We start from the raw sequence: 17,006 nt of genomic DNA, 5'->3' as shown, positions 1-17,006 counted from the left end.
TTGTGCTACTTGTGTCACTCCTGCAGTAACTAATCCAGGATGAAATGTATGTAATCCAGGGTGACGCTGCTAATGCCGTTCACTACACGAGTCTGAAACATCTTGGGATATGAGAGATCTCTTCCAGGGTTAAATTAGATTATTCTAATGAGGTGCTGGGTGTGATGTTTCATGAAGGCAAGCTACAGCACACTGAACAAACTGTTGAAGAAAAGCAAATCCTTCTTCTGGGCTGAGCCACACTTCAGGAGGACAGAGAATGTAGGAGATCTATGCAGGCAGTTATTTTGACCCTGGGGTCTGCAGTGGTGAACTGTGGCCTCAGAATGTTAATGTTGCAGTGACTCCTGCTATTATTATGACCGTCATACTGACCCCTCAAACACATACTGCAGTAAAATGACAAACGTAAAAGTAACACCAGTGTTCTCATCATTCAATAAACTGCATCCTGCTCAGTTTTCCTTATTGTTTATTGTTTTAAAAAGTCACAAAAATAATTTTCTGTACATGACATTATTCCAGCATAACTAAACGGTCATAAATTTAACAGTGCAAAAAAGTCTCAAAACAGATGTAAAACAGAGGGCATTTCAGCCCATGTTCTGTATTGGGGAATAAAGGCAATAACCATCTGGTAAATTATTACAAAAAAGATAATTCACAGAATGTCATAATTGTAGCAAACTACAATAAGTACAATGAAAAAAATATAAACCTTTCACACTATCGTATTTTATTTTGGTGCGTAAAAGCTTTGGCTCCATGATGGATTCTCATTCTGTATCCAGTCAGAATGGCAGAACCTGCAGTCTTCTCCTGCAAGCCTCGGTCTCGAGGATCCCGTCCTCACTCTGGCTTTGTGCCACGCGCTGCACTTTCCGCCGAACCGAGGCGCAACTCCTGCAGCATGCTGGTCGTGTGACGAATCCTGCTGACGTGACTCTGCATGGTAGCCTTCTCACCTTCCAGCTGCCCTGACAGCCTGGTCATCCTGGCCTCCAGCTAGGTAAGACGAAAGTACTTACAATCCAGGGAAAATGCACAACAGTTTACAGTACAAGCAACACCCATATTAATTATGCTTACATATTCAAACAAATGTACAAAGTGATTAAGCGGATTCCAGGCGCGCCATATAATGAAATTCTTATGAGTGTTAAGGCATCCTGTCACAACCTGATAGTAACACACAGGGTTTCACCTCCGCTAGCTCCTGCCTGGTGTCTCCACTCTCCTCGCCATCGCTGGCACTGGTCCGCAGCCAGCTTCGCAACACCTCTGCCAGTCTGCGCCAGGCCCTGCGTGGGCACAGCGGGCCCCAAAATTTTACATCTTATCTGTGGATTCTAGCTTATCACCCTGCGGATGTGTCCCATAGACAGGCAGTTATCACTACTGCAGTGTAATATTTTTAGAGGACTCATTGACTAGCAGTATCATAAAGATTAAAGATCAAAACCCCAATGAAGGCCACAGCTTGGATGAAGATTCGTACTGCAGCTGCTTCTTGTTGTCCTGATAACGCAGCATATCCTGTCGAATGCTGAGCAGCTCTTCAGTGAGTGCAGTGGTGGGGTCGATAGTGCACCTCCCATGACTCAGCTGATCTTCCTCTTCCTCCTCCTCATCAGATCTCCCACAATCCACTGCAATGGTGGTCATAAACAGTGGCTGATACGTGCCTTAGCCATAAAAGTGCAATTATCCATCTTTTGGTTTCACTGTAAAATTAGCTTTAAAATCAGTTTCACTGAATAGCAACACCAGTATGCAGCTCCAGATTCAAAAGGTTCTCTCAGTGGATCTGGTTTCATGACTGTCACCAAAATTACCAAACTATTTCATATTGGCATAGAGTCACAAACCATTGCACTACACTTATTTAGCAAGCAGGTTTTCCAAAGGATGTATAAGTGAGGATTAGACAGCAGGGTTACCCCTGAAGTAAACGGGGGTTAAGGGTTCAAAGAGCCAACAGTAATATAATTATTTTGCTGGCTACAGATCCGCTGAGCTACAAACCAATGTGCTATAAGCCTGTTGTTTATAATGTGTAAGTAATACCTGTGGTAAACTTATCAGGGGAGAGTAGCACGTCTGATTGGCCGCTATACTTAACCTCTGACCTTGGGAGTTCATGCTGCAGGAAAACAAGTAACAGTAAGTAAATAAAAATGACAAAATCCCCATTCCTGTACAGACATATGGATGTAGTGTATACTTAGGCCATTGCAAGTCGCCACCTGGGGTTTGGGGAAGGTCATGAAGCAGGAAGGGGGCAGCAGCGGTTCCTCGCTAACGGGTTCCTTCCGCAAGCCTAATGGCCCAGTGTGGTTGGGCCCTTTCAGAATCAGGTCTTGGAGAAGCACAGGACCACTGGGGCAAAGGCCTTTTCCTGGAGTGACGGATGAAGGCTCAGCAGATGACACCAGACACTGCATGCTGGAAGAGACATAGGAGAGGCACTGCAGGAGGGAATATAGTCATTCACTGTGACCATACAGGAATCTGCTCTCTATGAAGAACAAAAAGCGGCAATCGTGTTACACTGCTGCTTAGCGGATCCTACGGTGCTGTTTTTCCGTACGTGTCCATTTTCGCTCCTTTTTCTATTATAGTTCTGATTTTTTATTTACTTTTTTGTATCATTTTCATTTTTCATTTGAAATCAATTTAATTTTAGTTTTCAGTGTGGTTTTATTAGTTTTTATTTTGAAGATATATTTCTATTTAATTTATTTTAATTTGTTTATTTTGTAGTAATTTTATTTCTAGAGATAGACTGAAAGTTGTAGAGCTATTTTATGTGTCTGATCTTTGCAGAATCCTATGTGAATACAAAGCACATATTATGTACTAATGTCCTCAAAATGGGTAAAACATGTTCCAGGTATTAATGGTAATTAAAGATAAATCATTACTTTAGTTAAACAGTAATGGAAAGTATTTGACGTTTGTTTTAATTTTATTTGTTAGTTTCAGATGCAACATTTCTAGGTTTCGCTTAGTTTTTATTTGTTTTATTTGATTTTATGAAAATGTTTTCAATTAGTTATTGTATGATAATGATAATAACCCTGACTTGTACCAATCATAAAATCAGTGCATGCTTGTGGAGTACATGCTGTGAGTACGCAGGCAGTATTGGTGAGTACCTGCTCTGTGCAGCACTGCGCGCTGGCTCTGTATCCAGAGAGTAGAGCAGATGCTCGGATCGGCGCGGCTGCAGACGTGCAGCCCTTGCTGCCAGCCTGCAACCACACAGCACCTTCACGACTCCCGTTTAACGATCAGAGCCCGTATTTACGCAGCTGCTATAAGCCCCTGGTGACCCGCAGAATAGCAGCCACAGCGTCGGTCGCGCTCACATCTGACTTGCTGTGTGCTCTTCTCCGGCTCCTCCTTCAGCCTCGCGGCTCCAGGGGATGCTGGTGTTACCGGCCGGGGGCACAGGGAGGCTGAAAGAGACCCTCTTCCTGGACGGGCCTCCCGCCGCTCTGCCCGCCTGGCACAGGGCTCGCTGTTTCCAGCGCATGGCACAGCGCCACACCACCCGTTGCAGCTTCCGGGAGCTCTGCGGGACACAGGCAAACTCAGGCGGACTCAGATACACACCACAGACACAATCACCTACAAGCATGTCTGCACACACTTACGGGCTACAAAACTACATAACTAAACTGCTGTCAAAAAAAAAGGAATTCATAAATTTTTACTTAGCAGATACTTCTGTCCAAAGCAACATACAAACAAGGCAAACTGCACATTACAAACATACAGCTGTTGAGGAGTTGACTAGGTGTAGGTGCAGCTAGGCTGAGCTTCCAGTGAATGCCCAAGCTGTATTGGAGCAGGAGCTACACAACATCTCCCAAAGCAAGAACCTTATAAGACAATTCAATGACAAGTGCAACGTTAAGAACATTCAGGGAGGCATTGAACTAGTAGAGGAAATCCTAGAACAGAGATGCCCAAGCACACGCCGCTACATAGCTACGCAGCACACATAGCCATCAAAAAGAAAAGGGCAATCGTGGGAGAACCGACAGCTACAGCCTGTAACGGGTCCGGTCACACCGGTAACGGTAATGGCGACCTGGCTCCCACCTGCTCCTGGGTTTGCTGGGACGAGCTGGCCCGGAAGGAGCTCATGTCCGCGGTGTAGGTAAGGATGCGCACCGCCCCCTCCCTCAGCAGCCCATCCCGGTAGAGCTGAACCGCCTGGCCCAGCCGGTGGCGCTTTCGGTGCTGCTCTCTGGCCCAGTCTTTCCAGATGTCCAACACCTGGAATGACATGTTCAAATAAGCCAAAGACGACGACGGCGGCGGCTGACAAAGTTAACCACTAGGGATATAACGATACACTCAACTCATGATTCGATACGATTCACGATTCTGAGTTCACAATACGATTTTCTCACTATTTTTTAACAGAATGAGTTGTAGACCAATTTATTCAAAACTATTCCTTTATCTTTCTAAACTGTGCAAAACGTGTCCTCTTCTTAGAAGTGCAACTGAAATTTAATAAAATACTGTTTAAAAAAATGCCAAATCAAAATAAATTTTAAAAAATCTTCAAATAAACGGTAACGCTTTACATTAATTGTACCTTCATAATGCTTTTATATTGCATTCATAAAACATTCAGTACACCTTCATAATGTATTCCCTAAGTATTCAGAAGTCATTCATAAACATCATGCATGTTTACCTTTACATCCTACCATCCCTTAACCCCCAGTCTAAGAAATGCAAGGCAACAGCGCCACCCACTGAGCCATCGTGCCCCACAGCTACGCACTTTCGGATAATATTAATAATTATAAATAACCACGTCCGAGTTGGACCGAAAAATTAATACAAGGCGATAGGTGTAGCACAAAGGGTCAGATACATCAGAAACTGTAAAAAATATATTAGTTTTAATACAATTAACAATTTCTAATGGTAAATCAGAATCATATCTCCCTAGTTACATCACTCCAAAAGTAAATACTTGTTATGAGTTTTGGAGGAGCTTTACATGACGCTGATGGTGACGTGTAAAAGAGCAGGAGTTACCTTGGCCTGTAGGTTTAGAGACCAATGCCAGAGCGCCACCTCAGTAAGCTCCGCCTCTTTCTGTCTGAGCTGCAGCTGTGTGTATGAATCATATGGCTGTCAGACTACCAAACCCACCCAAAACAAGTGCAATGACTTATTAAAACCAAAATGACTATTCCAAGGAGAGTGAAAATGACAAAGAAGATGACAAAGCTGAAATTACTTTTTTTTTTCCTCACTGCTGCCCTTGAAGCAACAGAGCTTTGAGAACTGAATCATCAGTTCCGGGCAAACAAATATTTAGACAGTATTGTGTGTGGTGATACAGTGCCCCCCCCCCCCCAGAATTATTGACACCCTTGCCCAAGATGTGCTTGTAAAAGGTAACATAAGAAGGAGAATATGGTGATCATGAGAATTTTCAGCATTGCCAATAATTGCGACATGTGTAAAGAGGAAATAATATGTTTCATAAGGGATCTCAGTAAAAGGTTAAATTTCTCTCATAATTTCAAAGCAAGACTGAGGTAATGAATGACAGAGTTTTGGAGAGCCCTGGAAAAAGACCTACTGAGTTTCTGTCACTTTGTAAGCATACCTGTGTTTTCCAGCATGTCAAGTATCGCAGACAGGTTCTGTGAGTCAGCAAGCAGGTGGCCTGTCTCTTTAAGATCTTCAGCATGGACATAAACGACAGAGACACAAATAAGCAGCCAGAGAGACAGCCTGGGTAACCTTACACTTAAATCTGCAGCACTGCCGAATACATCATGATGTCTCATTTTAATAATGAGTAAGTAAATGTTAAATTTGATCAATATAAATCAAGCATGTCATACATAGTTAAATAGTATTTTTAAAAGGTCTAAAGATACAAGTACTTCTATTCCTTCATGGAATTAAAAAAAACAACATTTTCATTGTGTTTCTCTCTGCTATAGATAGGCTGCACTAAATCATTCACGGAGTGATTCTGCTTTGAAGGCGAGCGGCCCACCACCCACTCTGGTCTAACCTTACTCACCCACAGATGCTGCTTCCTGTGATGGTACAGCTTCCACACCTGCAGGGCACGTCCTAGCAGGACTGCCCGGTGATGCCGCTTGGCCTTTTCCATGCCAGTCCTCTCCTCCACCAGCACCCTACTCCTCTCCCTCCATCGCTTAAAAACCTGCCGCAGGAGTACTGAAGAGGACAAGGCCAGAGGGAAAGAGAAGAGGGAGACAACGCATAGTTACTAAAAAAAAAAATCTACAAAATCTCTGTAAAAAGCAGGGGGGGTGACCAGGCTACAGTATGTGTGCTGATTGCTTCCACTTGTCCCGTGATCCCAAAAACATTATCTGTGTATTATTCTGTTGTGACTGCAGGTTAGACACATTTCTCCCTCTCTGAATATGTATTTTTTGTCTTATTAACTAAACTACTTTATTCATTTCTTAGAGGAATTTGGGAGCACCTAAATAAATGGAGAAAACAAACAAGAAAAAATCACACACACACACAGATACAAGATTGCTACATGTACCACTCTGAAAACTGCATATACAACACTGCAGTTACATATACAAACTGAGTCTGAGGATGGTGGATGCTGAGGAGAGGGAAACGTCCCCCCAATGCTCACCTCGCTGAATCTGAGCCTGGGCTCGCCTCACCATCTCGCACTGCTGCTGACGGCACAGCAGCAAACGCTCGCTGGTCTGTCTCCATGCCTGAAAGGACTGCAGAGCAAGCAATTAGTGGGGAGAGACGTCGGACACGCGGGTTCAATGTCCGTGTGCTCACACAGCCCCCGATCATGACGCGGGTCACGTGACCCCTCACAGCTGCCCAGGCCGCCGGTCACCTTTGACAGAAGGCAGTGCTGGTAGTGCTGACTGGCTTCCTCGTACTGAATCCTCTCTGCCGCCAGCTGAACTGTGTTCCTCCTCCACACACTGAGCACTTCCCTTAAACAGCAGCACAGAGAGACAGGGTCAGACCCGAGTCATTTCACTGGAGGTCCCTCTGCTGCCAGGCAGAACATTGTTCTTGATTTCCCTTCCTCTACTTCCTTCCTTTCCTTGGAGTTCTTCCAGATAACAAAATGATAAATGCTGTCTAAACATAGCACCAGCTCAGCTTCTTAGTTATATAGAACACTATGTTGTTTAATGAAAAACAAAAGAAACAAACGTTAGTTTTCCCATTTGCGCCAGGTTTTTGTAAAATATTGGTGACGATGGTACCTGAGCAGGACTTGGTGCTGTCCTCTCTCTAACTCCTCCACGGTGTGGTAGACTGCCTGTCTTTGTTGGTGGTAACCCTGCAAGCAGAGAGATTAAAGCTCCCCCTACTGGACCTTCAGGGTCATTTCTACACAAAACTGGTTCCCAGAAGCAAGCAAATGTGGAGCTAAAAAGCTTGTGTTTCACGGTTTTATGGAAAGGTAAATAATTACAAATACATTTGTAAAGTGGCTTCTAAAACAGTAGCAAGCAGCTACCCCTACAGATTTCTCTGGGCACCAGAGCCCACCCACACGTACACCGGGGACTTTAAGAAGCTCGGTAGCGCTTTACATTAACTGCACCTTCATAATGCTTTTATATTGCATTCATGAAAGGTTCAGTACACCTTCATAATGTACTTATTAAGTAGTCATAAAACATTCATAAACATCATGCATGCATACCTTAACATCCTAACATCCCTTAACAGCTGTAATATGCATTAGTAACAAACATTAAATAATAAGAACAAACATAATTGTATAATCATGTAATGTTTGTTATTGATGTATCTTAAAGCTGTTAAGGGATGTTAGGATGTTAAGGTGTACTTGCATGCTGCTTATGAATGTTTTATGAATGCATTATGAAGGTGCACTGAATGTTCTATGAATGCATTATGAAGGTGCAGTTAATGTAAAGCGTTACCAGAAGTTCACACGTCAATACCTTCCACCCTTCCAGAGTGCCTGTCAGCAGCCTGCTGGTGTAGTGGTCATGGACCCGCTCCACCTGCTTAGCCTTCGATTTCCTGCACTGGACATACTGCAATGCACATACATACAGACTGTGTGGCTGACTATTTTAATGGAAATAGATACACACATGAAGCTACTCTGAGTAAACTGGGATGCACAGCAAAGACTGCTATATCTCTTATAGCAGTATGCTATATGGTTATTATACTGTAGATATCATAATAAATACTACTAGTGTTGCAGAGTTATAAAAAGAGCAGTGAACATGCAACAATATGAAATAATTTTAAAACAGAATTGAAGTAAACAAACAATACCTAGTAAAACAGGGATCAGAGAGGATAGGCATGCCAGTTTACCACATTAAAACTGAATCTAATTAAGGCCACTACCTTTTTCCAGCAGTTTAAGGCCCGTCTCACACAGAACATTTGATAATGTCTCAGCGCCTGATTCATTCTTTCTCTCCTGTATAAAAAAACAGACCAGGATTTAGTGGTGTGCACTAAAAAAATGCAAACACTTTGCATAAGCAGATTGATTAACTTCCACCCATTTTCTGTACTCGCTTGTCCTTATGCGGGGTCACAGGGGTTTGGAGCCTATCCCAGAGGCTACGGTACAAGGCAGGGAACAACCCAGTGCAAGGCAACCCAGGCCAACCCACCACAGATCACACTCACACACCATTCACAATTATGAGTGCAACAGAGCTGTTGGTAACTCCCATTAACTCCCATTACCTGGAGGAAACTCCAAAATAACACTGGGAGAACACGCAGATTCCACACACACACAGCCAGAATGGGGACTCGAACCCTAGTCCCAGAGGTGTGAGGCTACAGTGCTAACCACTGCACCACCATGCTGCCCCACTGATTAACTTATTTGAATTACTACAAATGGATCCCAGATGCCCCTAACGTCATGTTATAACTGCAGTGCTCACTCAGTTTGCATTAAGGTGGCGTTGAGTCTCCACTCCCTCAGTGTGCGGCGTCCCAGCGTGTGCAGGTACAGCTGCCCTGCGGACACCTGCTTCTCCTGCTGCAGACGGTCCTCGTCTGCTCTGCGTCGCCAGTGCTCCCAGGCCTGCCTCAGCACTGACTGCTCCGCGTGTAGAATGGCCTGGTTTGACAAGAAGAGGGTGACTAGGAACCAGACCGACAGAACACAGGGAAGGCACTGTGCGGCTAGCTAACGGCTAACGGGTGAATCGATCGGAAGACCTGTGTGGCAGGGCCGGCTTACCATCCTCTCTGCCAGTCGAAGTTCCCTCTGCTCCACCGAACGTTCCCACCAGGTGTAAAACACCCAGCTGTAGGTTTGCTGCCTAAAGCAGACAGACACGTAGACACATGCGCTGGGGTACTGCGTACAATCACTGCATCAGTCACATGCTCCTTTCTAAACATTAGACATTCACACGTTCTCCATTTTCTGGCCTTTCACTGTTAGTATTCAGCATACAGCCCAAACCTGCCACTTGCTACTGGAACACAGCATACGGAGGACAGTGAAACCTTCGCAGGTGTTTTCAACGTGCACTACAAGTCGAAAGTTTTCGTACACCACAGGTTTTACCACTTTTCCATTTACTTCATAAACCGTACATTTTTTATTCTTGTTAAGCATTGGAAAACTGCGTGAACAACTATAAATGAAAATAAAAGTCAAACAAAACAAGTTTCCTTTAAGGCACAGAAACAGTATGTAAGAGTGCATGTCTGACATCCTATTAACTGGTTGTGTGGTGATGGTAGAGTCAAATTCTAGGCTGTCCTTTAACTTTAAATGCACTAGTTAACCGTTTAATCCCATGGAACAGAGCAGTATTTAATGTCCCTTGTACCAAGAATGCCATGAATTTTCTGTGCTGTTATAACTGCTAGAGGAGGTTACTTTGATGAATCAAAGATGACATTTTCTTGCCAATAAAAGTACTCAAATGGTGAACATACTGTAAGTAGTGTGTAGCTAATAAGTAGGATGCTACTCACTGTCTGTAGACCTCTGCCACCTCCTTCTGTTCTCTGGTCAGCCTCCGCCTAGCAGCAAACTCCACCCAGGCTCCGAGACACCGAGGCAGAACCCGTCTCACAAAGCAGGCCTGGGCTTTCTGCTCCATCTCCTGCCACGGCGTAACGCACCCTCACTAAAGCTGCCAGCACTTTCGCCACTCCTCTAAGCAGCTCAACTGTCTGTCAAAGTCTCAGCACCACAGAGTGGTTTCAAAGTATTCCGCATTTAATGCAAATTCAGTTACGCGCGGGTATAAGAATACCCAGTTTCTCAACTGGTGGGGTCACAACAACTTTCACGGTTGCCACCCCCCCCGGGTGAACAAGTTTCATTGTGACTTTGGGTCGTGACTAAGCAAGGAATAATATGGATCCCGGGGATAAACCACTGAGTACACTTATACTGCCCTACAAAGGCAAAACACCATGACTACGCCTACAGGGAATCTGAGAAAAGTGGTGTTTTCATTGTTTTGTCCTGGTTTTCATCTGGATTTTGTAGTTTCTGTAATTTTCACACTCCTTTTTCTTTCAAACTGTGAAGTTAGATGAAGTAAAATGTTTTGTCGTGATAAAACAGAGCCTAAGAGACCTATTTCGGTCATAACTCAGTTTCAATAAAATATGCAGTTACGGTGTTTGGCCTTTGTACGGCATTGTACACATGCTGGAACAAAGTGCAGTCCCAGCATGCCTGTGTAAGTGTGCTCAGGGACCGTCTGCTGAAGACAGGAACAGACCTGTGCCAGCCTGTGCTCTGTCACGTACTCTGTCCAGCGCCGAATGGAGGACTTCAGCAGAACCGTGCTGGTCACACACAGAGAAACACACAGAGCTCATGTAAAACACTGTTAGAAATGTGCTGAAAGACTGAAAAAAAACAGTATAAAGAGTTTGAGAAGTGGGTGGGAAAAATACGACATTAAATGTGTACGTCTTCATGATCATCTGACAGTTAGAGACTATGAAATGCGCAGCGATTCAAAATAACCTGCCCTCCAAATATGGAAATATGATTTATTCAAATGTACTTTGTTAGTTTTGTGTCAAAAAGCAGCAATTTGGATTGGAGGAATATTCAGAAAGAATTTACAAATTTAAACATTTTGTCCTAAGATACAGTTTTCTGATGATTCAGGCGATTTCCAACCCAGCTGGAAAAGTAAATAACTGCAGGGACAAACAAACAGTCATGAGGGACTGATGGGTCTACCTGACCGGGAAGGGCTACCTGTAATGTCTGCGGGCCGTCTCCATTTTTGGCTGCAGCTTTCTTTCCTCTGCTTCCTCATAACGCTGCTGCCAGTGTTTCCAAAACTGGACAGTCAACTGTTTAAAGAAAAAACACACACACACACACACACACACACACACACACACACAGGCAAATTAATTATGTTTACATCCAAGCCAATAAATTATATTTACATTAACTTTCAAAAAATGGTGACTAGACAAATAAATGACAATAAAACACGTGCCCTCAGGAATGAACGAGTGCATCGCGCCCTAACCCAAACGGGCAGCACTCACGCTGTGCTGGTGTTGCCGAAGGGCTAGAATCTGGTTGACCCGCCGGGCCTTGCTCTCACGCACGTTCCGGGCCAGCAGCCGGAATCCGAGGTGCTGCAGGAAGACAGCGGAAGCCGATTGGGAAGACGGGCAACGCTGACGCACGCCACTAACACAGCGGTCACTACCCTACCAACAGCCGCCTGCCGTCGTGCTCCATCGCAATCTGCTCCCTCTCCTTCTGCTCCGGACGCAGCCCCATGTCTACTTAGAAGCTCAGGAAAGAGCATGAACCCTCAGTTACTAAAGTCACATTAGGCTCCACAGGGCCTTGATCACTACCAGTCATACCAGAGGCTCCAACGTATTTTAGTTTTCCACCCCAAAGACACTTGATTTTTAAAAAGGGAGCTATGGATGTCAATGTAGATACATGCTGACAATCAGCTGTCATTATGTACAAAGAGGATACAGGCTGTCCAGCGAACCAGGGCGCGGCGTTGCCTGCTCCGCTGTGCCAACGTGGCCACCACCTGCCACTTGTCCCTCTGCTGCTGCTCACGCCAGGCGGCATCCTGCCACATGTGCCAGCAATGGGACAGCACCTTCAGCTGCCACAAATGTTTGGCTTCAGCTGCAAAGAAGCACAGGTACAAAGACTCATGATAAGGGTGCAAGAATGCAAAATCTACCAAAAAAACAAAACAACCGTAAGAACAAGCAAGACTCACTGACAATTAGTTACTGTTTATATAATGTATTTAAGTATAAAATCCAGGCCTTAAAGCCCAATGTGTTTCTCCATTATAACTCTGTATACCAAAGGCAAATCATGCCAGTAATGGAACTCCTACTTAAACTGGAAGAATAGGAATTTTTAAGCAATTGATGAAGCGTTTACAGCTGTCAAAAAACAGACATGTGCCCCTCCTATTCAATTCTCCACCCCCAGGTAATCTGCTTTTTTATTTTTCCTTGATGAATCACCACTTCAGGATGCTACAAAGCACAATCTACTGCAGAAGTTGGAGCACTACAGAGTGGCTGGAATGCACCGATGACAGGCATGAACAGCGGTCAGAGCCCAACCTAAAGGTGTTTGGAAAACTACATTGACTTGCTTAAGTAGAATAACAGCGTGCTCTGGCAGATACATACCCTGCCGCTTCTTCTTGACTTGACGGTAGTGTAGGTATCTGGCCCAAGCCTGAAGAGCAAATCTCTTCAGCCCACGGCTGTAATGCTGGGCAGCTCTGGTCTCCTGATTTCTTTGGCTGATGGCTTGCAAGTAGACCACCTTCCATTGCAGCCACACCTAGAACACACGCTGCAGTGTCAGGCACTTCATATCTACAGTCTCAGATGCAGATGCACAGGCATGAAAACTCTTCTGGCTGCTCACCCGACTCTGCAGGGCCAGGGCCCAGTGCTGGAGGGCTGCCTCTTCCATGAGGCCTTGATCTTGCCGTAGCTGCAGGCGGCTCCTCCACCGGCTCCATGCAGATCTGCGGTAAAGCAAAACAAGGGAACAGGCGATGTGTCACATGTGCACATCCAACACAGGGCGTGCAGCTAACCTCAGCAAACAACCTCCATCACAGACTGCACCACCAATTAATTAAAAGATGCCATTTCAGCTCATTTCTTTCCATGAATTATTCTGCTGTTGATGGAACGTTATCTGGGCCTAACCTTAATTCATTTAAGATCAAGAATAGGATTAACTTTATTGATCCCAGGGATAAATTCTGGTACATACAGCAGCAAGAACATACATATAGTGCCAAACAGACAACCATGCCTCCAGAATACTTCTAGGATAGGTATTCCAATGTCCCCAAAACAGCTGGCCTACATAAAGAAAAATGGCATGCTTGTTCAGTCTTAAACTAGATCATCCAGATCTTTTCCCTTTGCAGTCTACATTATAGCTAGAGATGCACATAACTGGCACACAACTACGCATTTGGTGTACAAAGCAATACATGTGGCAATTTCTTGGCATGACAGCGCAAATGCACGCAAAATACGCATGCATTTGCGCTGTTATGACAAAAAATGACCATTTGTTTTAACCTTTATACCACAAATGAAGTATGCATTACCATGATTACCCTGAAGACAACCTTCATAAAATAGCCAAACTGACCAGTTGCGGCTTCACAGTAGGGTATTAAGGAAATAGACCTCACAGCAGGCTGTCTCACCGCAGGACTCCATGCTCTCGTTGCTGCATCGCTTTCTCCTGCATCCGTAATTTGATCCTCCGCACCTCCAAGTACAGCTGCCAGCTCTCCCAAGCCTTGGCCAGCCTCTGTCCCTCAGCTGCAATAAAACAGACCTCATTATGCTCTCTCCTCGAAGCTGTATAACAGGATTGAACAAACGGCACAGAATCTTCAGTCGGTGACCCCATTCAGACACAAATAACGCCATTTTAACGCAGAGTTTACTTGGAACCAGGTTCCTTTAAATTATTGCATTTGTGCACCTTTTTAGTATAAAGGATTTAATACTTGTCAACTTAGGCTGGCTGACACAAAATACATGAGTGACACGTACAATATCCTTACCGTAACTTTCTGCTTTTTTCAACATTCTTCTCTTCTCTTCCCTCATACGTACATACTCCTGCCAGCCAGAAAAGGCCTGGTTATACAGATGGTACCTAGAAAAAACACAAATCAGCACAAGGTCACTAACCATGTGGTCCAGGGGCAGTCTAAGACTACAAAAACCATTAAACTATAAACCTCCCACCTGTAATGACAGTCCGCACGCACAGACAGTGACCACTCCCTTCTGCTGATCCACCACTCCTCCTTCCATCCATCCAGAGCTTTCTGCAGGACTGCTCTCCGGTGATGACACCTGTAGGATGGTCAACAAACTAATTTGTGGCGATGTTGTATATATTCCCACATACTGAATAAAAGCTCTTAAAAAAACATTTTAAAACCCTTCTGGCTTTCTACTACCTAGCTCTGGATGGATGCACCCGGCCAAACGTCTTCCAGATCCACAGGTACCAGAACTTCCGTGCCAGATGTCTGCAGGCAGATAAGGTATGACAGACTGATTGCTTTACTAATCGGTAATTACATCACAGCCAGTCTGGAGGTTGCCAGGGTTTCCAGTGTCAGCACCTTTGGTTAGTTGGCTGGAGTGAGATTTTCCATTCCAGACAAGTCTGCACACACATGCACGTGCATTTACATGAATGTAACAGTTCTATCCAGGCTACCTGCGATAACGTTTATTGTATTGTCACAGGCTCTCTGATGTGCTCCCCCTCCTAAAAGTCTTTTTAGATAGTTTTATCTTATTTTTTTAGGTATATGTATATTTAGATATATATGTACAGGTATTTATTCCACCCCAATTATCCTCATTGTCGATCTATCTGAGTGTGCTGTTGTGTTGTACGTTGCACCTTTGGTCCCTGGCGAACGTTATTTCGTGTCACTGTGGTTGAGATGACAATAATGCTCTTCTACTACTACAACTACTACTTGTTACCTTATAGATAGTCTGTAGGGTTTGCAAACTACCCCAACGCTTTTGACGTAGCTAATTTTAGGTTTATAATTGAATATTGTAGATTTGCCGTAAGATTTCTTACGTGGGCGCGAGAGTCTGAAAGAGACACACCCAGATGCGTAAGTGACAACCCTACGTTACGTTACTATGCTCAACTTGTCAACAAAATGTAATGACAGAGCCAGTTAAACAGAAAAGGCGCCCCTCACAGACCCGCTCCGTACCTTATTCTGAGTTCCTTCAGCCTCCCTCCCCTGTTCCAGGTGTAGCCGACTCTGTACTCCATCCTCCGCGGCACTGTCTCACGGGAGCCACTTCCAGCGCCGCCGCCAGAGACCGGCGGAGGTCCCCTAAAACGCGGTAAACAGAGAGGACATGGGAGCGGCTGCGAGAAAGGGCCAGAGATGTCCTCTGACGGGCACCATCTCCAGGGCTGCTACACACACCTCCTGGTATCGCCCCTCATAGAGCTAGCAGACAGCCCGTCTCTTATACAGCCATGTCCGGCGTTGCTGGCGCTCCGTAACACTCTGCGCTTAATTCACCTGAAATCAGTCTGAATGTATTTCCTTTTATTCCACTTCCCAGACTATTCAAAGTTATAAAAGTTAGCCAGTTAGGGTACATTTGACCACACAAGAAGTCAGGAAAGTAGATACAACACTCCAGTTAGCTGGCTTAGTACACCGTCTCGCTGTTAAGCGAACTTTTTAGTTGTTATGTAGTCATTTTTGCGTGAATTTTCATAACTTCTTCCCATCTGTTTGGAAAGCGCAGCTACCTAGCGGCCACCTCCAACTGTCACAGCTTAAATTCGTATGGCAGCAGCTATACTGCACATCAATCATGTGCGAAGGTAACCGTCGACACAGCGTAAGTTATACAACACGCCTTTGCGAAGCATTTAATCGCTGTTAACTAAACTGGTGTTACGTTATATTAATATACAGCTAGCTAACCGCGTAACGCCAGGCTGCCGCTAGATCCGAGGCGCGTTCCCGCTGCGCGCGTTGCTATGGTCTAGTTTCAGCGAGTTGTGCTAGCAGCCGCAGGATCATTGATGCGCGAACAGAAGCTGGGATCCTCCGCCTTGGAATGACGGGGACAATTCATCTGTCGCGCTAAAAGGCAGCTTTCCAAAAGTCCCCTTATGCATGCATAGGATTCGTATGGCAAAGTATCATCTATATTCTGTATGTATTTCATACACATACAGCTCGATGAAGCTAATGTGATTTTGTTAAAGTGGACGTAATGTTTGAAATATTTAGCGCCGTTAATATGCCTTAATTTCTCTATATAGTAAAATAGTACAAATCAACCTGATTGTATAAGAACTAAGATTGTTTTAGCACTAAGCAGATGAAGCCCTATGATCTTCTATAACTTATACACCAAAATAAAACAAATATTTGCCAAACTAACCAAAATGTATTAACAACTGATAACAGTGAAATCTTACTATTGAGCAAGATGTCTGGGAGGACGTGGTAGACAAGCAGAGAGACAGTTTTTTCATTTATAATGTCGTCTTTTATTGGAAGTGATCAAACAAGAAACGTCATCACACAACATCCCACGGGTTAGAAGCAAACCGTTTCAGATTAAAAATAAAAGACACATACAGAATCCTGCAAACTGGGGACTGTAGAAATCTGCTTGTCAGCTACCAACAAGTCGGAGGTGAATGATGAAATCAGGACTAGGCTGTGCTGTTCAACTGACTGTACTGCTCCTGATAGTGAAACACATGCTATTACTACACACGCCACTGAAAAGCACTGCTTACACATGAACACTTTCAAACCAGAAAATCAAAACTACACGTGCCCTTAATTGTTGCTCTTCAAGTGTTTCCTTCATTATACTTGATTGTTGATTTGATTTTCTCACCACAAACCATGGGCTTTGTA

At 44.4% G+C, this 17,006-nt stretch overlaps 1 protein-coding gene across 4 annotated transcripts; it reads right to left on the bottom strand.

Annotated features, from left to right (window-relative positions):
* Positions 1 to 455: 455 nt before the first annotated feature.
* sfi1 (SFI1 centrin binding protein) lies at positions 456 to 16,114 on the bottom strand. Of its 4 annotated transcripts, none has more exons than XM_023792265.2 (32): positions 15,540 to 16,114; positions 15,318 to 15,443; positions 14,532 to 14,603; positions 14,314 to 14,424; positions 14,127 to 14,221; positions 13,761 to 13,878; positions 12,956 to 13,058; positions 12,712 to 12,868; positions 12,026 to 12,187; positions 11,747 to 11,817; positions 11,575 to 11,667; positions 11,273 to 11,370; positions 10,782 to 10,848; positions 10,021 to 10,151; positions 9,272 to 9,353; positions 8,970 to 9,148; positions 8,413 to 8,488; positions 7,992 to 8,087; positions 7,281 to 7,357; positions 6,899 to 7,001; positions 6,677 to 6,773; positions 6,074 to 6,234; positions 5,648 to 5,722; positions 5,068 to 5,142; positions 4,111 to 4,287; positions 3,372 to 3,577; positions 3,159 to 3,254; positions 2,247 to 2,445; positions 2,068 to 2,143; positions 1,499 to 1,649; positions 1,205 to 1,301; positions 456 to 1,005 (listed from the first exon to the last, which is right to left on the bottom strand). In XM_023792265.2, exons 1-32 carry the CDS (start codon positions 15,557 to 15,559, stop codon positions 850 to 852), a joined length of 3,603 nt encoding a protein of 1,200 aa, XP_023648033.2. In that variant the 5' UTR covers positions 15,560 to 16,114; the 3' UTR covers positions 456 to 849. The 4 variants fall into 4 exon arrangements, with proteins under 4 accessions (XP_023648033.2, XP_023648034.2, XP_023648036.2 ...); XM_023792266.2 differs by having other exon boundaries at positions 10,021 to 10,148; XM_023792267.2 differs by having other exon boundaries at positions 963 to 1,023.
* Between the last annotated feature and the right edge of the window lie 892 nt (positions 16,115 to 17,006).

This window comes from Paramormyrops kingsleyae, chromosome 2, assembly GCF_048594095.1.
Source record: "Paramormyrops kingsleyae isolate MSU_618 chromosome 2, PKINGS_0.4, whole genome shotgun sequence".
Lineage (NCBI taxonomy): Eukaryota > Metazoa > Chordata > Actinopteri > Osteoglossiformes > Mormyridae > Paramormyrops > Paramormyrops kingsleyae.
The sequence above is the reverse complement of the archived record's forward strand: the minus strand, read 5'-3'. Positions and strand labels throughout refer to the sequence as shown.

Coding starts and splice junctions, on each gene's coding strand:
- sfi1 (XM_023792265.2), bottom strand. CDS start 15,559: ATGAGGGGCGATACCAGGAG. Junction 13,879..14,126: donor GAAAAAAGCAGAAAGTTACG/GTAAGGATATTG, acceptor GTTTTATTGCAG/CTGAGGGACAGAGGCTGGCC. Junction 1,650..2,067: donor CCCTGATAAGTTTACCACAG/GTATTACTTACA, acceptor CCACCATTGCAG/TGGATTGTGGGAGATCTGAT.